Source organism: Leucoraja erinacea, chromosome 9 (assembly GCF_028641065.1).
Source record: "Leucoraja erinacea ecotype New England chromosome 9, Leri_hhj_1, whole genome shotgun sequence".
Taxonomy (NCBI): Eukaryota; Metazoa; Chordata; class Chondrichthyes; order Rajiformes; family Rajidae; genus Leucoraja; species Leucoraja erinaceus.
In genome coordinates, this window is record NC_073385.1 from 65,228,758 (window position 1) to 65,250,474 (window position 21,717).

The 21,717-nt window shown below is 46.3% G+C and overlaps 1 protein-coding gene across 1 annotated transcript in view; it reads left to right on the forward strand.

The window, feature by feature from the left end:
- sptbn5 (spectrin, beta, non-erythrocytic 5) overlaps positions 1–21,717 on the forward strand; it is a 217,314-nt gene that overhangs the window by 60,209 nt on the left and 135,388 nt on the right. The window contains exons 12-18 of the mRNA XM_055641059.1: positions 2,282–2,369; positions 5,457–5,545; positions 6,863–7,063; positions 12,769–12,921; positions 13,810–13,940; positions 15,100–15,351; positions 18,327–18,614. Of these exons, the coding sequence (XP_055497034.1) occupies positions 2,282–2,369; positions 5,457–5,545; positions 6,863–7,063; positions 12,769–12,921; positions 13,810–13,940; positions 15,100–15,351; positions 18,327–18,614 (1,202 nt within the window). The remainder of the gene's footprint in view (positions 1–2,281; positions 2,370–5,456; positions 5,546–6,862; positions 7,064–12,768; positions 12,922–13,809; positions 13,941–15,099; positions 15,352–18,326; positions 18,615–21,717) is intronic.

Below are 21,717 nucleotides of genomic sequence, written 5' to 3' on the forward strand. Positions count from 1 at the left end.
CCTCACCTGTATCCACCTCTCACTTGCCAAGCTTTGTCCTACTCCAATGACTCTTCCAGCTCGCTCCCTCCCCCCTCCCCCACCACAATCGGTGTGAAGAAGGGTCCCGAACCGAAACGCCACCTTGTCATGTTCTCCAGAGATGCTGTCTGACCCGCAGAAGTACTCCAACACTTTGTATCTCTTTTTGTAAATCAGCATCTGCATGTTCCTTGTGTCTCCATGATAATGACCTGATTCTTCCTACCCTACTTGCAACCAATCCTTTATCTATTTGGCCTCATCCATATTATCTTCAACCTTCAACTTTTATTAATATTAATACTTTAACAAATGGCTTTTGAAACCCCTGATTGCAGCTTTCACTGATTCCTTACTTCTCCTTCTTGACTCTGCCCAATCATTACATTAAATGATCTGTCACCAGGCTTTGATAAGAAATATTTTCCTATCAATTGATGTCAATAGACAATAGGTGCAGGAGTAGGCCATTCGGCCCCTTGAGCCAGCACCGCCATTCACTGTGATCATGGCTGATCATCCACAATCAGTACCCCGTTCCTGCCTTCTCCCCATATCCCTTGACTCCGCTATCTTTACGAGCTCTATCTAACTCTCTCTTGAAAGCATCCAGAGAATTGGCCTCCACCGCCCTCTGAGGCAGAGAAGTCCACAGACTCACAACTCTCTGTGTTTCCTCCTCTCTAATGTTCTAAATGGCTTACCCCTTATTCTTAAACAGTGACCCCTGGATCTGGACTCCCCTAACATCGGGAACATGTTTCCTGCCTCTAGCGTGTCCAAACCCTTAATAATCGTATATGTTTCAATAAGATCCCCTCTCATCTTTCTAAATTCCAGAGTGTACAAGCCCAGCCGCTATATTCTCTCAGCATACGACAGACCCGCCAACCCAGGGAATTGACCTGGTAAACCTACGCTGCACTCCCTCGATAGCAAGAATGTCCTTCCTCAAATTAGGGGACCAAAACTGCACACAATACTCCAGGTGTGGCCTCACTAGGGCCCTGTACAACTGCAGAAGAACCTCTTTGCTCCTAATGAACTGGTTTGCAGCTTCCTATTCTTGCTCCTGTTTTCTCAAATAATACTGCTCTTTGTATTAATCCACGGTGACCTTTCTGGAATCTCACCATTCGTAGAACCCCACAAATTTGATAGGATGGATAATGCGCACATCAGCTCATCCAGCTGCCCATGAAGTGAGTTGTGGGGTCTCAGTTGACTCCAGAGTCCCCAGTACTAAGGGTACTGTTGCTTCATGTGGATGAATGTCAGATTGAACATGTCAAGTGGAAATCTCCACTTGGAAATTAAAAGAATGGTGAATTATAAGAACATCTCCATCCTGCTCAGAGAACACCTCCCTCTGACAAACTGGAGGACACTGGATATCCGGACCACACGACGCATTTGTCGAATAGTCCTGCTCTGCAGCTGGAGAAAGCACGAGAGGAATAACAAATGATTGAGTTTAGTTGTGTTTAGAGATACTGTGTGGAAACAGGCCCTTCGGCCCACGGAGTCCGTGCCGACCAGCGATCCCCGCACATTAACACTATCCTACACACACTAGGGACAATTTACACATGCACCAAGCCAGTTAACCTACCAACCTGTACGTCTTTGGAGTGTGGGAGGGAATCAAAGATCTTGGAGAAAATCCACACAGGTCACAGGGAGAAGGTACATAGAAACATAGAAAATAGGTGCAGGAGTAGGCCATTCGGCCCTTCTAGCCTGCACCGCAATTCAATATGATCATGGCTGATCATCCAACTCAATATCCTGTACCTGCCTTCTCTCCATACCCCCTGATCCCTCTAGCCACAAGGGCCACATCTAACTCCCTCTTAAATATAGCCAATGAACTGTGGCCTCAACTACCTTCTGCGGCAGAATTCCACAGATTCACCACTCTCTGTGTGAAAAAAAAATGTTCTCATCTCGGTCCTAAAAGACTTCCCCCTTATCCTTAAACTGTCACCCCTTGTTCTGGACTTCCTCAACATCGGGAACAATCTTCTTGCATCTAGCCTGTCCAACCCCTTAAGAATTTTGTAAGTTTTGTACGAACTACATACGGACAGGACCCGTAGTCGGGGTGGAAGCCGGGTCTCCTGTAAGGCAGCAACTTTACCGCCGTGCCACGTGCCACCCCGTGGGCATGGTTTCTGCTTGGGCTTTCAGCCGAATCGGAACAGATTGTTAAGATGCAGAGGGCCGGGGAACTGGTGAGAAACGCGTGTCTTTTTTGCAGGCTGAGACCCCAGAGAAAGAAGTGTCCGAGAGCTGCTCATCCGATGAAGGGGAGCGATCGGAGATCACAAAGAAAAATCATTCTCAAAGTAAGAACTACACGGTTACAGAGGAGATGCATGTGATATATTTGGATTAAAGTTGGTGAAAGGCACAGACATCTGTGTTAGCTGTTGGGAGTTCCATATCAGGGACACGTTCTTTATTAGTCAGTCATACAGCATGGAAACAGGCCCTTCAGCCCGACACATTCATGCTGACAAAGATGCCGTCTGAGATAATCCCATCTGCCAGCGTTTGGCCCATGATCCCTCAAACATGCCCCATCCATTCGACTTTTAAATATTGTTACTGTACAGGCCTCAACTACATCCTCTGACAGCTTGTTCCAAACACCTACCACACTCCGTATGAAAGAACTGCCTTCAGAGTCCCATCAAACTTGCCCCCATCTACTTTAAGCCTCCCACTTAGGCCATTTTTTAGGCGGCTGTCATAGTCATAGCAGGTAGCTGAAAAACTGGCGACTGGATCCCGCCCACCCCTGTTGTCTGCAACAATGTCTACAACAAACTACCACCTAGTCGATATCAAGCTACTGACAATGGGCGACCCATTAGGACGTCCACCTACGACAACCTACGACCACACAGGCGACAACTGAAGACATAGAAACATAGAAATTAGGTGCAGGAGTAGGCCATTCGGCCCTTCGAGCCTGCACCGCCATTCAATATGATCATGGCTGATCATCCAACTCAGTATCCCGTACCTGCCTTCTCTCCATACCCTCTGATCCCCTTGGCCACAAGGGCCACATCTAACTCCCTCTTAAACATAGCCAATGAACTGGCCTCAACTACCTTCTGTGGCAGAGAGTTCCAGAGATTCACCACTCTCTGTGTGAAAAAAGATCTCCTCATCTCGGCTCCAAAGGATTTCCCCCTTATCCTTAAGCTGTGACCCCTTGTCCTGGACTTCCCCAACATCGGGAACAATCTCCCTGCATCTAGCCTGTCCAACCCCCCCAAGAATCCTGTAAGTCTCTATAAGATCCCCTCTCAATCTCCCAAATTCTAGAGAGTACAAACCAAGTCTATCCAGTCTTTCTTCATAAGACAGTCCTGACATCCCAGGAATCAGTCTGGTGAACCTTCTCTGCACTCCCTCTATGGCAATAATGTCCTTCCTCAGATTTGGAGACCAAAACTGCACGCAATACTCCAGGTGTGGTCTCACCAAGACCCTGTACAACTGCAGTAGAACCTCCCTGCTCCTATACTCAAATCCTCTTGCTATGAAAGCCAACATACCATTCGCTTTCTTTACTGCCTGCTGCACCTGCATGCCTACCTTCAATGACTGGTGTACCATGACACCCAGGTCTCGCTGCATCTCCCCCTTTCCCAATCGGCCACCGTTTAGATAATAAAAGACAATTCAGTCGCCGGTACCTGTCGCCGGTTGATGTAGGTAGTCGCCAATGGAATTCACCGAAGTCAGCACCCGGCAACAACTACGACAGCACCTACGTCAGGAGAAGTCAAGCTACACTCATTGGCGTCAAACCACTGTCGCCAAAAATGTTTGAACATGTTGAAAATCCAGCGGCGATCAGAAAGACGCTACGACTCTTTGGCGACTGAGGAGACGACTCACGACCATACAGTCGACACCCAGGCGACCATGTGGCGGCAGCCTAGTCACCTGTAGTCGCCTAAAATATTGCCTAAGTGGGACAAGCCCTTAAGTCGTCTAGTTCTTAAATCGCCTATCCTTGGAAAAAGACTCTGTGTACATTCGACCTGTCTATTCCCCTCATGATATTATACATCTCTATAAGATCACCCCTCAGCCTCCTGCTCTCTAAGGAATAACATGCTAGCCTGTCCAACCTCTCCCTGTAGCTCATGCCCTCAAGTCCTGGCAACATCCTTGTAAATCTACTCTGCATTCTTTCTAGCTTAGTGGCGTTTTTTTCCCATGGCAGACTGACCAAAGCTGAACACAGTAATCCAGGTGCCCTCATACACCTTCTTGAATTCTCCTTCAAAAAACTCAATCAAACCAAGATGAGACACTATCTCTCATGCATAAAACCGTGCCTCTAGATTTCAAATGCATGACAATCTTAACTCTCAGAATCCCCTCCAGTAATTTTCCTATCTCAGGTTACATAGAAACATAGAAATTAGGTACAGGAGTAGGCCATTCGGCCCTTCGAGCCTGCATCGCCCTTCAGCATGATCATGGCTGATCATCCAACTCCGTATCCTGTACCTGCCTTCTCTCCATACCCCCTGATCCCTTTAGCCACAAGGGCCACATCTAGCTCCCTCTTAAATATATCCAATGAACTGGCAACTACTTTCTGTGGCAGAGAGTTCCAGAGATTCACCACTCTCTGTGTGAAATTTTTTTTTCTCATCTCGGTCCTCAAAGACTTCGCCCTTATCCTTAAACTGTGACCCCTTGTTCTGGTCTTCCCCAACATCGGGAACAATCTTCCTGCATCTAGCCAGTCCAACCCCCTTAAGAATTTTGTAAGTTTCGATAAGATCCCCCCTCAATCTTCTAAATTCTAGCGAGTACAAGCCGAGTCTATCCAGTCTATGTTACAGGTAACATAGTGCCCCTGTTTTTTTTTTTGTTTAAACAGAGGCTTCTGCTTCTTCTTGCGTATGGCGTGCACAGCCTAAAGTTGTAGGACAACTTGTTCTGTTTGATCTTCTGTTTGTGCGCGCCAGTTTGATTGCATTTGTTGAAACAGGGTGGACCACGTGAAGGTTGCAATCTCCCACCCCTAAACAGAGGCTCAACATTAGCCATCCTCCAGCCTTCCAGCCCCTCACCCAAGTCTAACAGTGGTTCATAAATCTCAGCCAGATCTTCAGCTTCCCAGTGGCCTTGGACATATATCTGATCAGGCCAGTTGATTTATCTACCTCGATTCATTGTGGGTTGTCCAGTACCTTCTTGACCACAATACCGACTGTCCTCAAGCCATCTCCATTAACGGTGCCAAGTTCCATAGTCTTCATGTCCATCTTTGCCGTAAGATCAGGAGAAATATTCATTGCATGGGGTGCCAGACAGATCTGCTGTAAAATCATGGTAAACACATTATTTATTGGTTTCAGTGAACGAAACACTACTGTATTTTTGAATGTTTGCAGCAGTCGACACCTTGGCCCCCACTAATGTCAATAAGCAGCAGAACAGGACTGCCAAAGACAGCATTCAGCCACTGAACAAGCACGAGGAGGTGAGACCAGTTCCACAGCTCCAAAATCCCTCTTCCTTTATTTTCTACTGACACCCGTTTCCTACAATACCTGTACTTCACGAGTCACCTCACTTCATTCCCCTGTCTCTGGCCTTCCTCATCCCCAAAGCCTAACCCTCACCATTCCACTCTGCTGTTTCTCTCTCCATCATTCCTTGTTACCGGTTTCCATTCCCAACAATATCCTCTTTAATTTATACCTAATCCTCCCTTTCATGATCCTGAATCATTGTGCTGTAATTCTCCAACATACCTGCTCCACTCCATTCCGACCCCCATCCCTCTCCATACCTGACCTGCCTTTGTCTCGATCGCTGACTGCTGGTCCTCTCCACCTCTCTCACCTCACCCTTTGTGACCCTCCCCTCTCCCGCTCTAACCCCCATGCTTCTCCATCTCTGACCCAGCCCCTTTTCCTCTCTGACTCCAGCCCCTCTCCTTCTCTGAACCCTGCCCTGCTCTGACCCCTGCCCCTTCCCTGACCTCTGACCCCTGCCCCTCTCCCGCTCTGACCCCTGCCGCCTCTCTCTGACCCCTGCCCCTCTCTCTCTACCCCTGCCCCCCCCTCTCTGACCCCTGCCCCCTCTCTCTCTACCCCCTGCCCCTCTCTGACCCCTGCCCCTTCTCCCCCTCTCTGACCCCCTGCCCCCTCTCTCTGACCCCTGCCCCCTCTCTTAGAAAAAAGTCAGATGACCCCTGCCCCCCTCCTCTCTCTACCCCTGCCCCTCTCTCTCTCTATCCCTGCCCCCTCTCTCTGACCCCTGCCCCCCTCTCTCTACCCCTGCCCCTCTCTCTCTATCCCTGCCCCCTCTCTCTGACCCCTGCCCCTCTCTCTCTATCCCTGCCCCCCTCTCTCTGACCCCTGCCCCTCTCTCTCTCTAAACCACCCTACCCCTCTCTGACCCCTGCCCCCCTCTCTCTGACCCCTGCCGCCTCTCTCTGACCCCTGCCCCTCTCTCTCTGACCCCTACCCCTCTCTGACCCCTGCCCCTCTCTCTCTCTGACCTCAAATCTCCATCTCCAACACCGGCTTCTCTCCCTTTCTTCCATGTTCTTCTCCTACTCTGGCCCACTCCTCCTTCTCATCCTCTCCCTGCCTCGCCATTTCCCTCTCCTGCTCTTTCTTTCTCCCGCTCTTTCTTTCCCCGTCCCCCTCTCCCTCTCTCTCTCTCTCTCTCTCTCTCTCCCTCTCTCTGTCTCTCTCTCTATGTCTCTCTCTCTCTCTCTTCACATTCTATCTCTCTCTCTCTCTCTCTCTCTCTCACTCTCTCACTCGCTCTCTCTGCTGTTCACCAGGCGGAGAGTGAAGTTGCCACCAAGGGCAGCCCATTGCAGAGGGTCAGCAAGCCGAGACGGAGCCGTTCAATGCGTCGTGGCACGACGGAGATACAGTACACATCACACACGTTGCCTGATGAGGACTTCAGCAGGACAAGCATTGAACGTAGCCAGCATGACATCGAATCATCTTACGCCAGTCTCTGCCAGCTAGCTGAGGTAGTTATCAACTCTGCATCTCCCTTTGCATATATCTGATCGTGTGCATACTCATAGAAACATAGAAAATAGGTGCAGGAGGAGGCCATTCGGCCCTTCGAGCCAGTACCGCCATTCAATGCGATCATGGCTGATTGTGCCCAATCAATAACCCGTGCCTGCCTTCTCCCCATATCCCTTGATTCCACTAGCCCCTAGAGCTCTCTCTAACTAATTAGCCATCAAATGGTGTTCACTATGGTGCTTTTATCTAGGTGTGATGACCAAAATGCATTCCTTTGATGTGCTTTGCATCTTCCTGCCCACCCATCCCCACCCCACCCATATGTTATTTATTAGTTTCCGTTTTATAGCCACTCTCTCTCTCTTCACCAAATGTTCATATTCAGGCCTACCTGACCTGTTTCTGGTGCAGAGTATCTCTACACCATCCCCTCTCCGAATAAGGACACAGCTGGAAAACATCGCGAATCACCTCGTGGGAACGGTACCCGGACGTGGCGCCGAATGATGAGAAGCCGAAGCAAAGAAGTGGAAGCCAAATAGCCGAACGGGAACGAGGCTGAAACGCCAACTAACCAAAAGGGCGGGACACCTAAATGCAAAGTAACCGAAAGGCTGCTTTGCCTAAAAGCAAACTCACCGAACGGCCATTCTGCCGAAACTCCACCTACCCGAAAGGCGGCATCGCCTACAGGCCAACGGACCGTCTGCCGCTCAACAGAAACGTCCAATGACGGACATGACGTTGCCGGGGGGCGGGACCTGTCAGCGATTGGTCCAGACCCCAGCGTCCATCACGAACTTTCAGTTAGTTTGTTTAGGCGTCCCACCCTTTCGGTTATTTGGCGTTTTGGCCTCGTTTCCATTCGGTTATTTGGCGTTTCGGCCTCGTTTCCATTCGGTTATTTGGCTTCCACTTCTTTGCTTTGGCTTCTTGTCCGTCGGCCCCACGTCCGCATAAGTTGTGGGAAGGGCAATTCTATAAATATATAAATAAATGAACCTTGCAGTCTGCTTTTTACACCTGCTGTATGTACAAAGCTCACCACTTTATTGGTTCCCTGATCCCACTCTGAGCACTGACCAATTCTCATTCCAGACCCACTTCCAATTCCTATCCTAAGTCCCAGACCAAACTAGAGACCCAGGAATGAGTAGGTTAACCTATGATGAGCGTTTGTCGGCACTGGCCCTTCACTCGCTGGAGTTCAGAAGAATGAGGGGGGACCTCCTTGAAACCTACAGAATAGTGAAAGACTTGGATAGAGTGGATGTGGAGAGGATGTTTCTGCTAGTGGGAGAGTCTAGGACTAGAGATCACAGCCTCAGAATTAAAGGATGTTCTTTTAGGAAAGAGATGAGGAGGAATTTCTTCAGTCAGAGGGTGGTGAATCGGTGGAATTCTTTGCCACAGAAGGCTGTGGAGGCCAAGTCAATGGATATTTTTAAGGCAGAGATAGATATATTATTGATTAGTACAGGTGTCAGAGGTTATGGGGAGAAGGCAGGAGAATGGGGTTAGGAGGGAGAAATTGAACAGCCATGATTGAATGGTGGAGTAGACTTGATGGGCCGAATGGCCTAATTCTACTCCCATTCCTTATGACCTATGACCCTATGACTCAATTACTTCCTGAGTCTTTTTTTAATCACAAAGCAGTCTAGGTGTTTCCCAAAAATCCAAGTGGTGCCTGGATTTCTGGAAGGGGAAGCCACTGAATGGGGAATCCCAATGGCAGTGAGGAAACTGATTCGGAACTTGTTGAGAGGTTGGTGGTTGGGTGATTTGAGGAACTCTGGCAATCCAGCTACATCTGCCCAGATAGAAAGGCAAGTACCAGTCTTTCTTGGATGCATTGTGCGTTGGGTGACTGAACCTTATATTTGTGAAGTCTCAAGGAACTCTTGAAGTGGCTATTAAAATGCAGTCCCAGAGCTGTACAGAAACAGGCCCGTTGGCCCACCTTGTCAATGCTGTCATGTTGGCATATTGTGCCAGTCCCATTTGCCAACTTGGCAACTTAAAATAGAACATGAAATGTTACGCCTTTGCATCTTCTCTGCCAAGCCCAGTAGCTGAATTCCAAATATCACGGAGCCTATTCTCTCATACAGGTATATCTCCCATAGCTGCCAGGTGTAAATGTGTTTCAGGATTGCCTACATGCATCCACCTTAAAGAAGTGTGGTGCCTTTAAAGTACACATTCTGGCTTTAAATCAAGTCAAGAGATTTTAAAGTGTTTAATAGTCTTGTGTACTTGGAATGGAATGATGAAATTCTTATTTACTGCAGCTTTTCAGGCATATTAATACAATGGAGAAATGGTTGCTGGAGTTTAATACAGAGAAGTGTGAGGTGTTGCATTTTGGGACGTCGAACAAGGGCAGGACCTACAGTGAATGGTAGGTGTCTGGGTAGTGTTGTAGAGCAGAGGGATCTAGGAGTACAGATGCATGGTTCCTTGAAGGTAGATAAGGTGGCCAAAAAGGCTTTTGGCACTTTGGCCTTCATCAGTCAGAGTATTGAGTATAGAGGTTGGGGTGTCATGTTGCAGTTGTATAACACATTGGTGGGACCGCATTTAGAATATTGTGTTCAGTTCTGGGCACCATGTTATAGGAAAGATATTGTCAAGCTTAAAAGGGCTCAGGAAAGATTTACGAGGATGTTGCCAGGACTAGAGAGAGTCAGATCAAGAGGGTTTTATTGTCATGTGGCCCAGATAGGACAATGAAATTCCTGCTTGCTGCAGCACAACACAATATGTAAACATAATACAAAATGGAAGATACAAGTTCATTGTGTCTATAGACCATATATACACAATAAATAAACAGATATAGTGTAGTAATAAATAATAGACTTGTTGTTGTTCAGAGCTTGTTTGATGTTGTATTTAACAGCCTGATGGCTGTGGGGAAGTAGCTATTCCTGAACCTGGATGTTCCAGGTTTCAGGCTCATGTACCTTCATCCCGAAGGCAACGGAGAGATGAGTGTGTGGCCAGGATGGTGTGGGTCTTTGATGATGTTGGCAGCCTTTTTGAGGCAGCGACTGCGATCGATCCCTTCAATGGTGGGGAGGTCAGAGCCGGTGATGGACTGGGCAGTGGTCACAACTTTAGGGAGCTAAAGGAGAGGTTAAGTAGGCTGGGATCTATTCCATGGGGGGCAGGAGGATGAGGGGAGGTGAACAAAATCATGAGAGGAATAGATCGGGTAGATGCACAGAGTCTTTTACCCAGAGTAGGGGAATCGAGGACCAGAGGACATGGGTTCAAGGTGAAGGGGAAAAGATTTAATAGAAATCTGAGGGGTAACTTTTTCACACAGTGCTGGGTGCATGGAACAAGCTGCCAGAGGAGATAGTTGAGGTTGGGACTATCCCATCGTTTAAGAAACAATTAGACAGGTACATGGATAGGAGAGGTTTGGAGGGATATGGACCAAGCGCAGGCAAGTGGGACTAGTGTAACTGGGACATGTTGGACCGAAGTCCTGTTTCCACACTGTATCACACGCTATGACTCTAACAACAAGATAAATCAATATACAATAAAGAATAGTCCGATCAATTATCAGTTATGTTGGGTGACCAGGCAATATTAGTGCAAACCAAAGTATCTAGTGCAGTGGTTCCCAACGTGGGCGTACGCCCCACAGGGGGGCAATTTGATTTTTAAGGGGGCAATTGAGCGCGACTGAGGAGGTCTGGGTCCAAATTTTTGATTTTTATTTTTCTCTCTTTATTACCTGTGAATACTTTTATTATCATATTTATCATTATTATTATTTTAATACCACCTAATGTTTTTTTATTTTTTTTTTACAATTTTTTAGTAATTTCTTGCTCAGAACTTTAACTGCCTTTTGTTTATTTCATTTTTCTTTTTCATGGATGCCATGTTCTTTTGAAGCTTGTTTAAACCAAGGTATTGGCGTTTTAAGCTTCTTCAGCTGAAACGGAGTTCACTTTTTAAATGATAAGAATTATATATCACCACATGGGGGTGGGGGGGGGGGATCAGGATTTTAGAGGTGATTAGGTGGGGCATGGCCAAAAAAAGGTTGGGAACCACTGCTCTAGTGTAATGTATAAAAAAATCCAATCTAGTCCATTGCTGGGGTAGGGCTTAGTTTAGTTTAGAGATACAGCGTGGAAACAGACCCTTTGGCACACCAAGTCTGCACTGACCAGCGATCCCCGCACACTAACACCATCCTACACACACACAAGGGACAATTTACATTTATACCAAGTAGCCTGCAAACCTGTATATCTTTGGAGTGTGAGGGGAAACCGAAGATCTCGCAGAAAACCCACGCAGATGACAGGACGAACATAAACAAACTCCGTGGTGTGGTTGATGGGAAGAAGCTGTCTCGAACCTGGTGATAACACTTTCCAATGGTAGAAGCAAGCTGACAAAGATGAGGCGGCATCTGAAGAAGGGTCTCGACCCGAAACGTCACCTATTCCTTCTCTCCATAGATACTGCCTGACCCGCTGAGTTTCTCCAGCACTTTTTGTCCAGCAGCATTTCCTGTAGATCCCTTTGATGGTGGAGAAATGAAGGCAATGCCCAACAGTTTCTGCTGTCTCCTTCTTCTTGTACATTTGCGTTACTGAATCGGGCTGAGAGGCAGCCACTCAGTATACTCCCTACAGTAACCATATAACCATATAACAATTACAGCACAGAAACAGGCCATCTCGACCCTTCTAGTCCGTGCCGAACACATAATATCCCCTTGTCCCATATACCTGCACTCAGACCTTAACCCTCCATTCCCTTCCCATCCATATAACTATCCAATTTATTTTTAAATGATAAAAACGAACCTGCCTCCACCACCTTCACTGGAAGCTCATTCCACACAGCTACCAGTCTCTGAGTAAAGAAGTTCCCCCTCATGTTACCCCTAAACTTCAGTCCCTTAATTCTCATGTCATGTCCCCTTGTTTGAATCTTCCCTACTCTCAGTGGGAAAAGCTTTTCCACGTCAACTCTGTCTATCCCTCTCATCATTTAAAAAACCTCTATCAAGTCCCCCCCTTAACCTTCTGCGCTCCAAAGAATAAAGCCCTAACTTGTTCAACCTTTCTCTGTAACTTAGTTGACAGTACACCTATCAAAATTCAATAGAATATTTATCCACGTGCCAAATCTCCTCAAACCTTTGAGGAAGTAAAGGCATTGATGAGCTTTCTTCATGGTTGCATCAATGAGCTGGGTCCAGGATAGATCTTTATACAAGTTAGACACACAATGCTGGAGTAACTCCACGGGACAGGCAGCATCTCCAGATAGAAGGAATGGGTGACGTTTCGGGTCGAGACTCTTCTTCAGACTGCATACAATCTAAAATTAGGCATACAATCTAAAATTAATCAGGAGGACAGTGAAACTAGCCAGAGAACCAGGGTGGGAGAGAGAGCGAAAGCAAGGGTTACCTGCTTGGTTTGGCAACAGCGCTGCTCAAGACCACAAGAAATGGCGGATGTAACCCAGTCCGTCACGCAAGCCAGCTTCCCCCACATTGGCTCTATCTACAGTACATTTCCGCTGCCTCTGGAGAGCTACCAATGCAATCGAGGACCATGTACACGCCAATCATTCCTTCTTCTCCCCTGAACATAATATATATTCTTCTTAACTGAATCTTTTCTCCTGCTTGCTGTGGTCTGCTCAACTCTAGGCCAGAAGGAAAGCCCTGCAAGAAATGATCCAACTCTACCACTTCCATAACACCTGCAATGACTTCATCTCCTGGATGAATGACGTGGAGAATGGTTTCCAAACCTTTGTGCCCAACGTAAACAACATGGAAGCCACGCAGAGGAAATACGAGGTATGTGGCTGCGCGCGGCGTACCCCATCCAGCCCGATGTTTCCTGCGGCTTTCCCCAACTTCTCATCACCGTCTAGGTGGCTCTATGGCAGTTATCTAATGGCATTGCTTACCCCTCTCTTTGCATCACTCTAAAGGGCCTGTCCCACTTACACGATTTTTGTCAGCGACTGCCGGCACCCGTCATAGTCGCAGCAGGTCGCCAGAAATTTAAATCCAGTTGAAAATCCCAATTCCTCTGCTCTCTCCGAGAGAGGTCCAAGGATTTCTTCTACAATCTGATTGTCTTCTGAGATAGAAGGCTGCTTTGAGCCACTCATCTGGTAACCGCACATTTCACTACACCAATTGTTACATGTGACAAATAAATGTATCTTGCATCTTGTAACACCCTTTTAGGTAGTGCATCATTATGGTAATGTAATGCTTCGTGGGCCTGTCCCACTTACGCAACTTTTTCGGTGACTGCCTGCACCCGTCATAGGTCGCAGCCGGTCACCGAACATGTTCAACATGTTGAGAATCCAGCGGCGACCAGAACAAGGTACGACTCTTTGGACCGACTCCTCACGACCATACAGGCGTCAAGAGTTTGTATGGTAGTGAGTAGTCGGTGCAAAGAGTCGTACCTTTTTCTGGTCCCCCCTGGGTTTTCAACATGTTGAAAATTTTCGGTGACTGGCTACGACTATGACGGGTGCCGGCAGTCGCTGAAAACATTGGGCAAGTGGGACAGGCCCTTAAATCATTCTCTATACAGACACTCTATGACCTCTGCACCCATCCCACTCCCACCTGCTAATCTCACTTTCACCACGTACAATATTCTCCTGGGATGAATAGTTGTAGCAAAGTTATTACCACCAACAAAAGGCATTTTGATTTCAGAATTTCCTGACCGAGTTGGTTGCTGGGAAAGGCAGGCTGGATGAAATCGACCGACTCGTGGGTAATTTCATCGAAAGCGGACACAGCAAGGATCGGGAAATCCTGGAAAAGCAGCAGATGATTCATAAAAGGTAACCCGACTGGTTGTGTGGGAAATAGGCACAAATAGCTGGAGTAACCCAGAGAGTCAGACAGCATCTATGGAGAAAAGGAATAGGTGACGTTTCGGGTCGAGACCTTTCCTCGACTGAAGACGGTCTCGACTCGACGGTCTCGACTTGAAGCGTCACCTATTCCTTTTCTCCAGAGATGCTATCTGTCCCGCTGAGTTACTCCAGTTTTTTGTGCCTATCTTTGGTTTAAACCAGCATCTTCAGTTCCTTCGTGCATTGTGTGGGAGGTCAGGAGTGTGATCTCATGTCCGCTGTACATCATGTCAAGTGGGAAACTTTAAATGTTCGAGACCAGGTGAAAATCGTATGCTTTAGCACAGAGGGGGAGCTTTCAGTACATGTGTTTGATACAAAATATAGGATGTGTCCCAGGCCAGCAGTGAGGGAGGGAGTGTTACGCCACGGTGGTGATATTTTAACACTTAGACATAAGAGTAAAACTCAGTTGAGTTCTCTCAGCTTAATATAAAAATTGCTATGACACCATTCACCAAATAGGGTTCTCCCCAGCACCTTGGGCTAATGTTTATCCCTCAATAAGCAAAATCATTGAAGATTATCTGATCGTTTTTAATATTGCCGTTTGTTACATATTTCTTTACATATTCTGTTGTGCTGCTGCAAGTAAGAATGTCCTTGTTCTATCAGGGACACATGACAATAAAACACTCTTGACTCTCTCTTGTCTGTTGTTGTTGCTTGCTGCGCACAAATCTGCCTGCTACAACATTACATGAATTAATGAATGAATGAAACAAACAAATGTGACATGTCACACTGCGATTCTTTGTTTTCACACACAAGGTATGCAAAGAGTTCCCACATAAAGGGCGCGACAAAGTTACAAAGTGTCCCATTTGGTCCCCACTGGTTCCTGTTTGTTCTTGACGCCTCCCCCATGCTGGATCCCTCTTTATTCTCAGTGGCGTGTCCAACCTAACATCATATTTGTTGCTAAATGACGGCATGAAAACACTTCGAAAAAAATCTTCCGTTCATTTAAAAAATAATCTTTATTGATTTCATGCACTATTTAACTAATACTGGCTTATTTAAACAATTACTTAATGACAACGCTTAAATGAACTGTTTCAAACTCCTTGTGATGTACTTACAGGTGGGATACAATGTTGGCTTTGAAGGAGGAGAAAGGGAAGGAACTGATGGGCACGGCGGACGTCCAGTCCTTCCTGCAGAAGTGTCAGGATACGACAGCTTTGCTGCAGGACAAGCTCGCTCTGCTGTCCATTCCTGATCCAAGCAGCAGTTTGAAGGCAGTGGATGAGGCAAGGCGCAAGCAGCTCACATCCAACCGTGAGATCCAGTCACTGGAGGGCACAATAGCATACCTCATCCAAATGGCTCATTTGTACGTAATCTTTGGCTCTGTGGCTGAATATTTTCTTCCGTCATGTTTAGTTTTGCATCTAACGTGAATATTTCTGTTGAAGGGCACACTGCTTCGGCTCAGAAAAGGCATTGTGTCAGTTTGAGGGAAATAAAGTTACTATATTTTTCTCCTTTCTACACTCGGGCTGGGTGCACCTGAAAGCTTCCTCTGAATGTTTCCGACAAGCGAAGATTCCAACGAGGATTTCAGTATAGGAGTAGAGAGGTTCTTCTGCAGTTGTATAGGGCTCTGGTGAGACCACATTCTGGAGTATTGTGTACAGTTTTGGTCTCCTAATTTGAGGAAGGACGTCCTTGTGATTGAGGCAGTGCAGCGTAGGTTCACGAGGTTGATCCCTGGGATGGCGGGACTGTCATATGAGGAAAGATTGAAAAGACTAGGCTTGTATTCACTGGAGTTTAGAAGGATGAGGGAATATCTTACAGAAACATATACAATTATAAAAGGACTGGACAAGCTAGATGCAGGAAAAATGTTCCCAATGTTGGGTGAGTCAAGAACCAGGGGCCACAGTCATAGAATAAAGGGGAGGCCATTTAAGACTGAGGTGAGAAAAAACGTTTTCACTCAGAGAGTTATGAATTTGTGGAATTTCCTGCCACAGAGGGCAGTGGAGGCCAAATGGATTTAAGAGAGAGTTAGATAGAGCTCTAGGGGCTAGTGGAATCAAGGAACATGTGGAGAAGGCAGACACGGGTTTTTGATTGGAGACGATCAGCCATGATCGCTAATTTCTATGAATGGCGGTGCTGGCTCGAAGGGCCAAATGGCCTCCTCTTGTACCTATTTTCTATATTTCTAAGCACTCTCAAAGGAGGCTGAATGTAGACCAGTTTACAATGCAATTATTTCAACTAATCCATCTGGTATTCAATTACAGGAATTTTCAGATGGTATTCTAATCCAATATGTTTTAGAGACTGTCAGCTTAAGAGGTGCAGTGAAAGACATGGCCAGTTGTACTTTGTAGATGATGCGCTGCAGTCATGGTGGCCCCCTGGTGGAGGCAATTAATGTCTAGACAGAAGATAGACACAGAATGCTGGAGTCACTCAGCGGTACAGGCAGCATTTCTGGAGAGAAGGAATGGGTGACGTTTCTGGGCACACAGAGATATGGAAGGGTAAGGTGTGAAAATGAGAGATCAAAGGGGACGAAGGTCGAAGAAAATGCTGAATAGATCATTGTTAGCTGAGGGAAAGGTGACAACGAGACATACAGAGATAACATTTAATCTGGAGGACAGTCAGACTGGTCTGAGAACTAGGATGGGGGAGGGGTGGAGAGAAAGGGAAAGCAAGGCTGGCTTGAAGTATGAGAAGTCAATATTTGTAGTGGCAGATGATTATATTGTTCAAGGATTCTTTTCTCTAGCCACTATGATTGAAGACAGGGGTAAGGAGATAGGAATCGATCCGCATCCACTAACTCTCCACGAGGCATTCAATGCCGTCAAAAGATAAATCTTCAAAACACAGTCTCTTCATTATTAGTTTCTTTATTGTCGTAGTAAAAACAGTAAGATATTCATCCAAACTTCTTCTTGTTTAAGTACATTTTGATCTTACTCGTAGTCACACTGGTGCATGGTCACACTGGTGCATGGTCACACTGGTGCATGGTCACACTGGTGCATGGTCAAACTGGTGCATGGTCAAACGCGTGCATGGGCAAACTGGTGCATGGTCAAACTGGTGCATGGTCAAACTGGTGCATGGGCAAACTGGTGCATGGTCAAACTGGTGCATGGTCAAACTGGTGCATGGTCAAACTGGTGCATGGTCAAACTGGTGCATGGTCAAACTGGTGCATGGTCAAACTGGTGCATGGTCAAACTGGTGCATGGTCACACTGGTGCATGGTCAAACTGGTGCATGGTCACACTGGTGCATGGTCAAACTGGTGCATGGTCAAACGCGTGCATGGGCAAACTGGTGCATGGTGGAACTGGTGCATGGTCAAACTGGTGCATGGTCAAACTGGTGCATGGTCAAACTGGTGCATGGTGGAACTGGTACGTAGTCAAACTGGTGCATGGTCAAACTGGTGCATGGTCAAACTGGTGCATGGTCAAACACGTGCATGGTCAAACTGGTGCATGGTCAAACGCATGCATGGTCAAACTGGTGCAGGGTAAACTGGTGCATGGTCAAACTGGTGCATGGGTGCATGGTCACACTGGTGCATGGTCAAACTGGTGCATGGTCAAATTGGTGCATGGTCAAACTGGTGCATGGTCAAACACGTGCATGGTCAAAGTGGTGCATGATGGAACTGGTGCATGGTCAAACTGGTGCATGATAGAACTGGTGCATGGTCAAATTGGTGCATGGTCAAACACGTGCATGGTCAAACTGGTGCATGGTCAAACTGGTGCATGATGGAACTGGTGCATGGTCAAAAGCTGTGACCTCTCTCCCATGCACTTTCTTCAAACTAAAACTAAAAACCACTAGCGTCTGCGCGAGAATCCCAGCCGCAAACACGCTTCCGACTACGTAATAAACCCCACCCACATAATTACAGCCAGATAAAATGTAGTTATAGTTATAACATTTTGGTTATAATTATAACATACTGAGTTAAGCTAAATGGCTGCTACAATATTCATACTGCTGGGTTGTAAGCGAAATATGAGCAGGTGGATTGATAATTTGTCCATGATGGTCCTGAGCTTCGTGAATGCTGCTGGAGTCGGCTTTTCCATAGAAGTGTTGAGTCCTTTAAGCATTGGTTAATGATGGTGAAAATAGTTTAGGGTGTTGGGAGGTTGGGAGTTGAGAAACAATCCTGTATGTCCATCCATCCAGGCTGACACTTGACTATTGATCTCTTTTGAACTTAAATGGTGGAAATCATTTGGTTTACCCCCAGTGCTACGTATATTGTTCTCAGCTTCAGCCGTCAGTTTGTTGTGATGTTTGCCATTGCAGGATCCAGGATGCCAGCCCGGCAGAGAGTGCTGCAATCATGCTGCAGGTGCAAGAGTTGGAGGCGCTGCTGCAGAGTGTGAAGGCGGAGGCCTCGAGGAAGAAGCAGCTTCTGAGAGACAGCCACGATCTGCAGCGCTACAATCAGGAGAGCAAAGAGCTACTACTGTGGGCCAGCGCCATGAAGGAGAAGATGAAGAGCAAAGAGATGGGATTTGACGTGGACTCTGCCGAAAACCTACTGAAGGAACATGCTGACCTGCTGCTGGAGATCAACTCGCACAAAAACAGGTTGAGAAATAGACTTGCGTCGGAAAGAAGGAGCTGCAGAGGCTGGTTTAAACCGAAGATAGACGCAAAAAGCTGGAGTAACAAAAAGCTGGGGTAAACTCAGCGGGAGAGGCAGCATATCTGGAGAGAAGGAATGGGTGACGTTTCGGGTCAAGACCCTTCTTCAGAGTCTGAAGAAACATCACCCATTCCTTCTCTCCATAGATGCTGCCTGTCCCGCTGAGTTACTCCAGCTTTTTGTGTCTACCTTGAGAAATATACTCTCTGGGTGGTTTCTATACATGCTTAGGCTATTACACAGGTTGGCAAATATCTGGAGGGGAAATGGTAAGAACTGAAAGTCAAACCAGCTCATTATATACCGTCAGTGAAGGGTCGATATATTGGTTATATAAAACATTGGTGGCATTTCACGGAAATGGTGCAGTAATAATATACAAATAAATAGCTTAATAATGGGTGAGTGTCAGGAGATCCGACAATGCCAGGCAGGAGACATGTGCATTTACCAGAGTGCAGAGTGCTACAGTTACAGAGAATGTGGGGAATATAAAAAGTTCAAGACAAGACAAGACAAGAGACATTTATTGTCACATGCACCAATTGTACAGTGAAATTTGGGGTCACCGTACACCCATACGAATAAAATAAAGAACACAGAATATGATAGTCTTTAACATAAACATCCCCGCACAGCGGAATCAAAGTTTCCCACTGTGAGGGAAGGCACCAAAGTTCAGTCCTCCTCCTCTGTTGTCCTCTGTTGTTCACCCGTGGCCGAGCCCTCCGTAGTCAAGAGCCACAATGAGGAAGGTTGTGAGGTCAGGGCCATGTCCTTGGTTTATGGGAGGTCCATTCAGTAGTCAGATAACATCAGGGAAGAAGCTCTTTCCGAATCTGGCTTTCAGGCTTTTGTCTAGCGGGTGGGAGGAGAAGAGGGAATGATAAGTGGTCCTCGATCGTGTTGGGTGCTCGCCCGATGCAGCGTGAAGTGGAGTTGGAGTCGATGTTGGGGGAAGCTGGTTTGCATGATGGACTGGTCTGTATCCACAACTCATTGAAACACACAAAATTCTTGCCTTGCTTGACGGTAGATTCAGGGAAAGATGTTTCATTTGGCCGGCTGTCCAAACCAGGGACCATAGTCTCAAAATGATGGCTTAACCATTATGGAGTGAAATGAAAAGTAATTTCTTCAGAGAGTAGTTAAAAAAATAGAGGAGGTTGAGTTTCTGTGTGTACTCGTCAGAAATGGAGTGATTTTTGGATATTATAAAAAATAAGGAATATGAGGCTAATATGAGGAAAGTTGTTCTGAGATAAAAATCACCCATGATCTTATTAATTGACAGATTAAGGGGCTGTCCTACTTGGGCGACCTTATCCGCGAGTTCTGGCGAGTTTGCCCTCGACTCATACTCGCAGCATGGTCGACACAAGGTCGTAGGAGGTCTTTGTAACTCTCCTTCATGCTCGAGAGTAGTCCCCGTGTACTCGAGGCCTCAGCTAGGTCACGGCGTATTTTTCAACATGTAGAAAAATGCCCGTGAGTATAAAAAGGTCCCCATGGAAAAAATCGATACTTTTTTTATTCGTAGGTTTAGTTGAAGCATGTTAGTCGTTGGTAATCGAGGGTAGTCGAAGGTAGTCGTAGATAGTCTTCATCATAGTCGACGGGAGGTCGAAGGAGATCGAAGGAGGTCGTCTTCTCTCTCCACTATTCGGTGTCCAATTTTTCTGAAGTGAGTCGTAGCTAGTGGAAGCTGGTCTTCAACAGAGTCGAAGGAGGTCTTCCACACAGTTCAAACGCTCCTAAACTCTTCTAAACTCGCCAATTAGGTCGCCCAAGTGGGATAGCCCCTTAAGGAAGAGGGCTGAATGGCCTGCTCCTTCTTCTATGTCTCATTCCTTATTTCTATTTCTTATGTTGACCGCATCAATACACATTAATGACGTCTTGTCTTACCTCGCTACCAACTCCCTCGAGCTCCAGAAGTATTTGTCGAAACTTTGGCCATCCCTCAATTGGAAAGAATAAAATGATTAGTGTCTTGCCCCCCCCCCCCCCCCCTTTCAATGGTCTGTTTCCAGGCTACAAACCTTCATCCCATTTCCTGGGCACTAATTGAAACTGAATCAGACTGTTTGCAACCTTGCTTGTAGAGTCATAGTTTCATCGATAGATACCACACAATAACAAAACCTCCAGTCCACCAATTCTACGCTGACTATCAAATACCTATGCACACTAATACGCTGACTATCAAATACCTCTGCACACCCGATTGTTTGATTTTCCCCCATATTTTCTTTAATTCGTCAAATGTTTCCACTTACGGACACACATGGGCCAATTTGCAAAGGCCAATTAAGGCAAGGCAAGGCAAGGCAAGTTTATTTGTATAGCACCATTCGTGCAAACAGCAATTCAAGGTGCTTTACAGGAAAGAAAAAATAAAATAGTCAATAATTAAAAATTAAAAATTGCAAAACAAGCAATACGACAAATGTATGAATAATAAAACAACGTCAATGAAACAATAAAACGATTTTAAAAAGCACATAAAAGGGTTAAAATTAGACGGTTAAGATTACCTGCATGTCGGGTTATGGACAAGCTATAGTAAACAACAGTGTTTTTAATCTTTAGCCATTAACCTATCGTTTTTTATATGGGAGGGAACTGGAGCTCCTGGAGGAAACCACAAGATCATAGGGAGAATGTGCAAACTCCACACAGACAGCACCCAATGACAGGATTGTCTCTGGCACTGTGAGGCAGTGACTCTGTTAACTAGGGCACTGTGCCAGGGTCATATTTCACCCTGCTCTCTTACTTTTATATATATCGCATTGTGAGGACTAGTACTGCCTATTTTCACTTCCATAATATCGCTCAGCTCCGTCCCTGACTCATCTTATCTACTCGTGTGCTTTTCCTCTCCCAAGACTTAATTGTTCAAATGAATCCCTGGGAGGGTTCCCTTGTTCTCTCACAACTGTGTACAAACACACCAATATCTAGACATCATCACCTCTTTGCTTTCTGACTTCCATAGATCAGTTTTTAAACCTCTCAATATTATTTTCATTTCACCGCTCA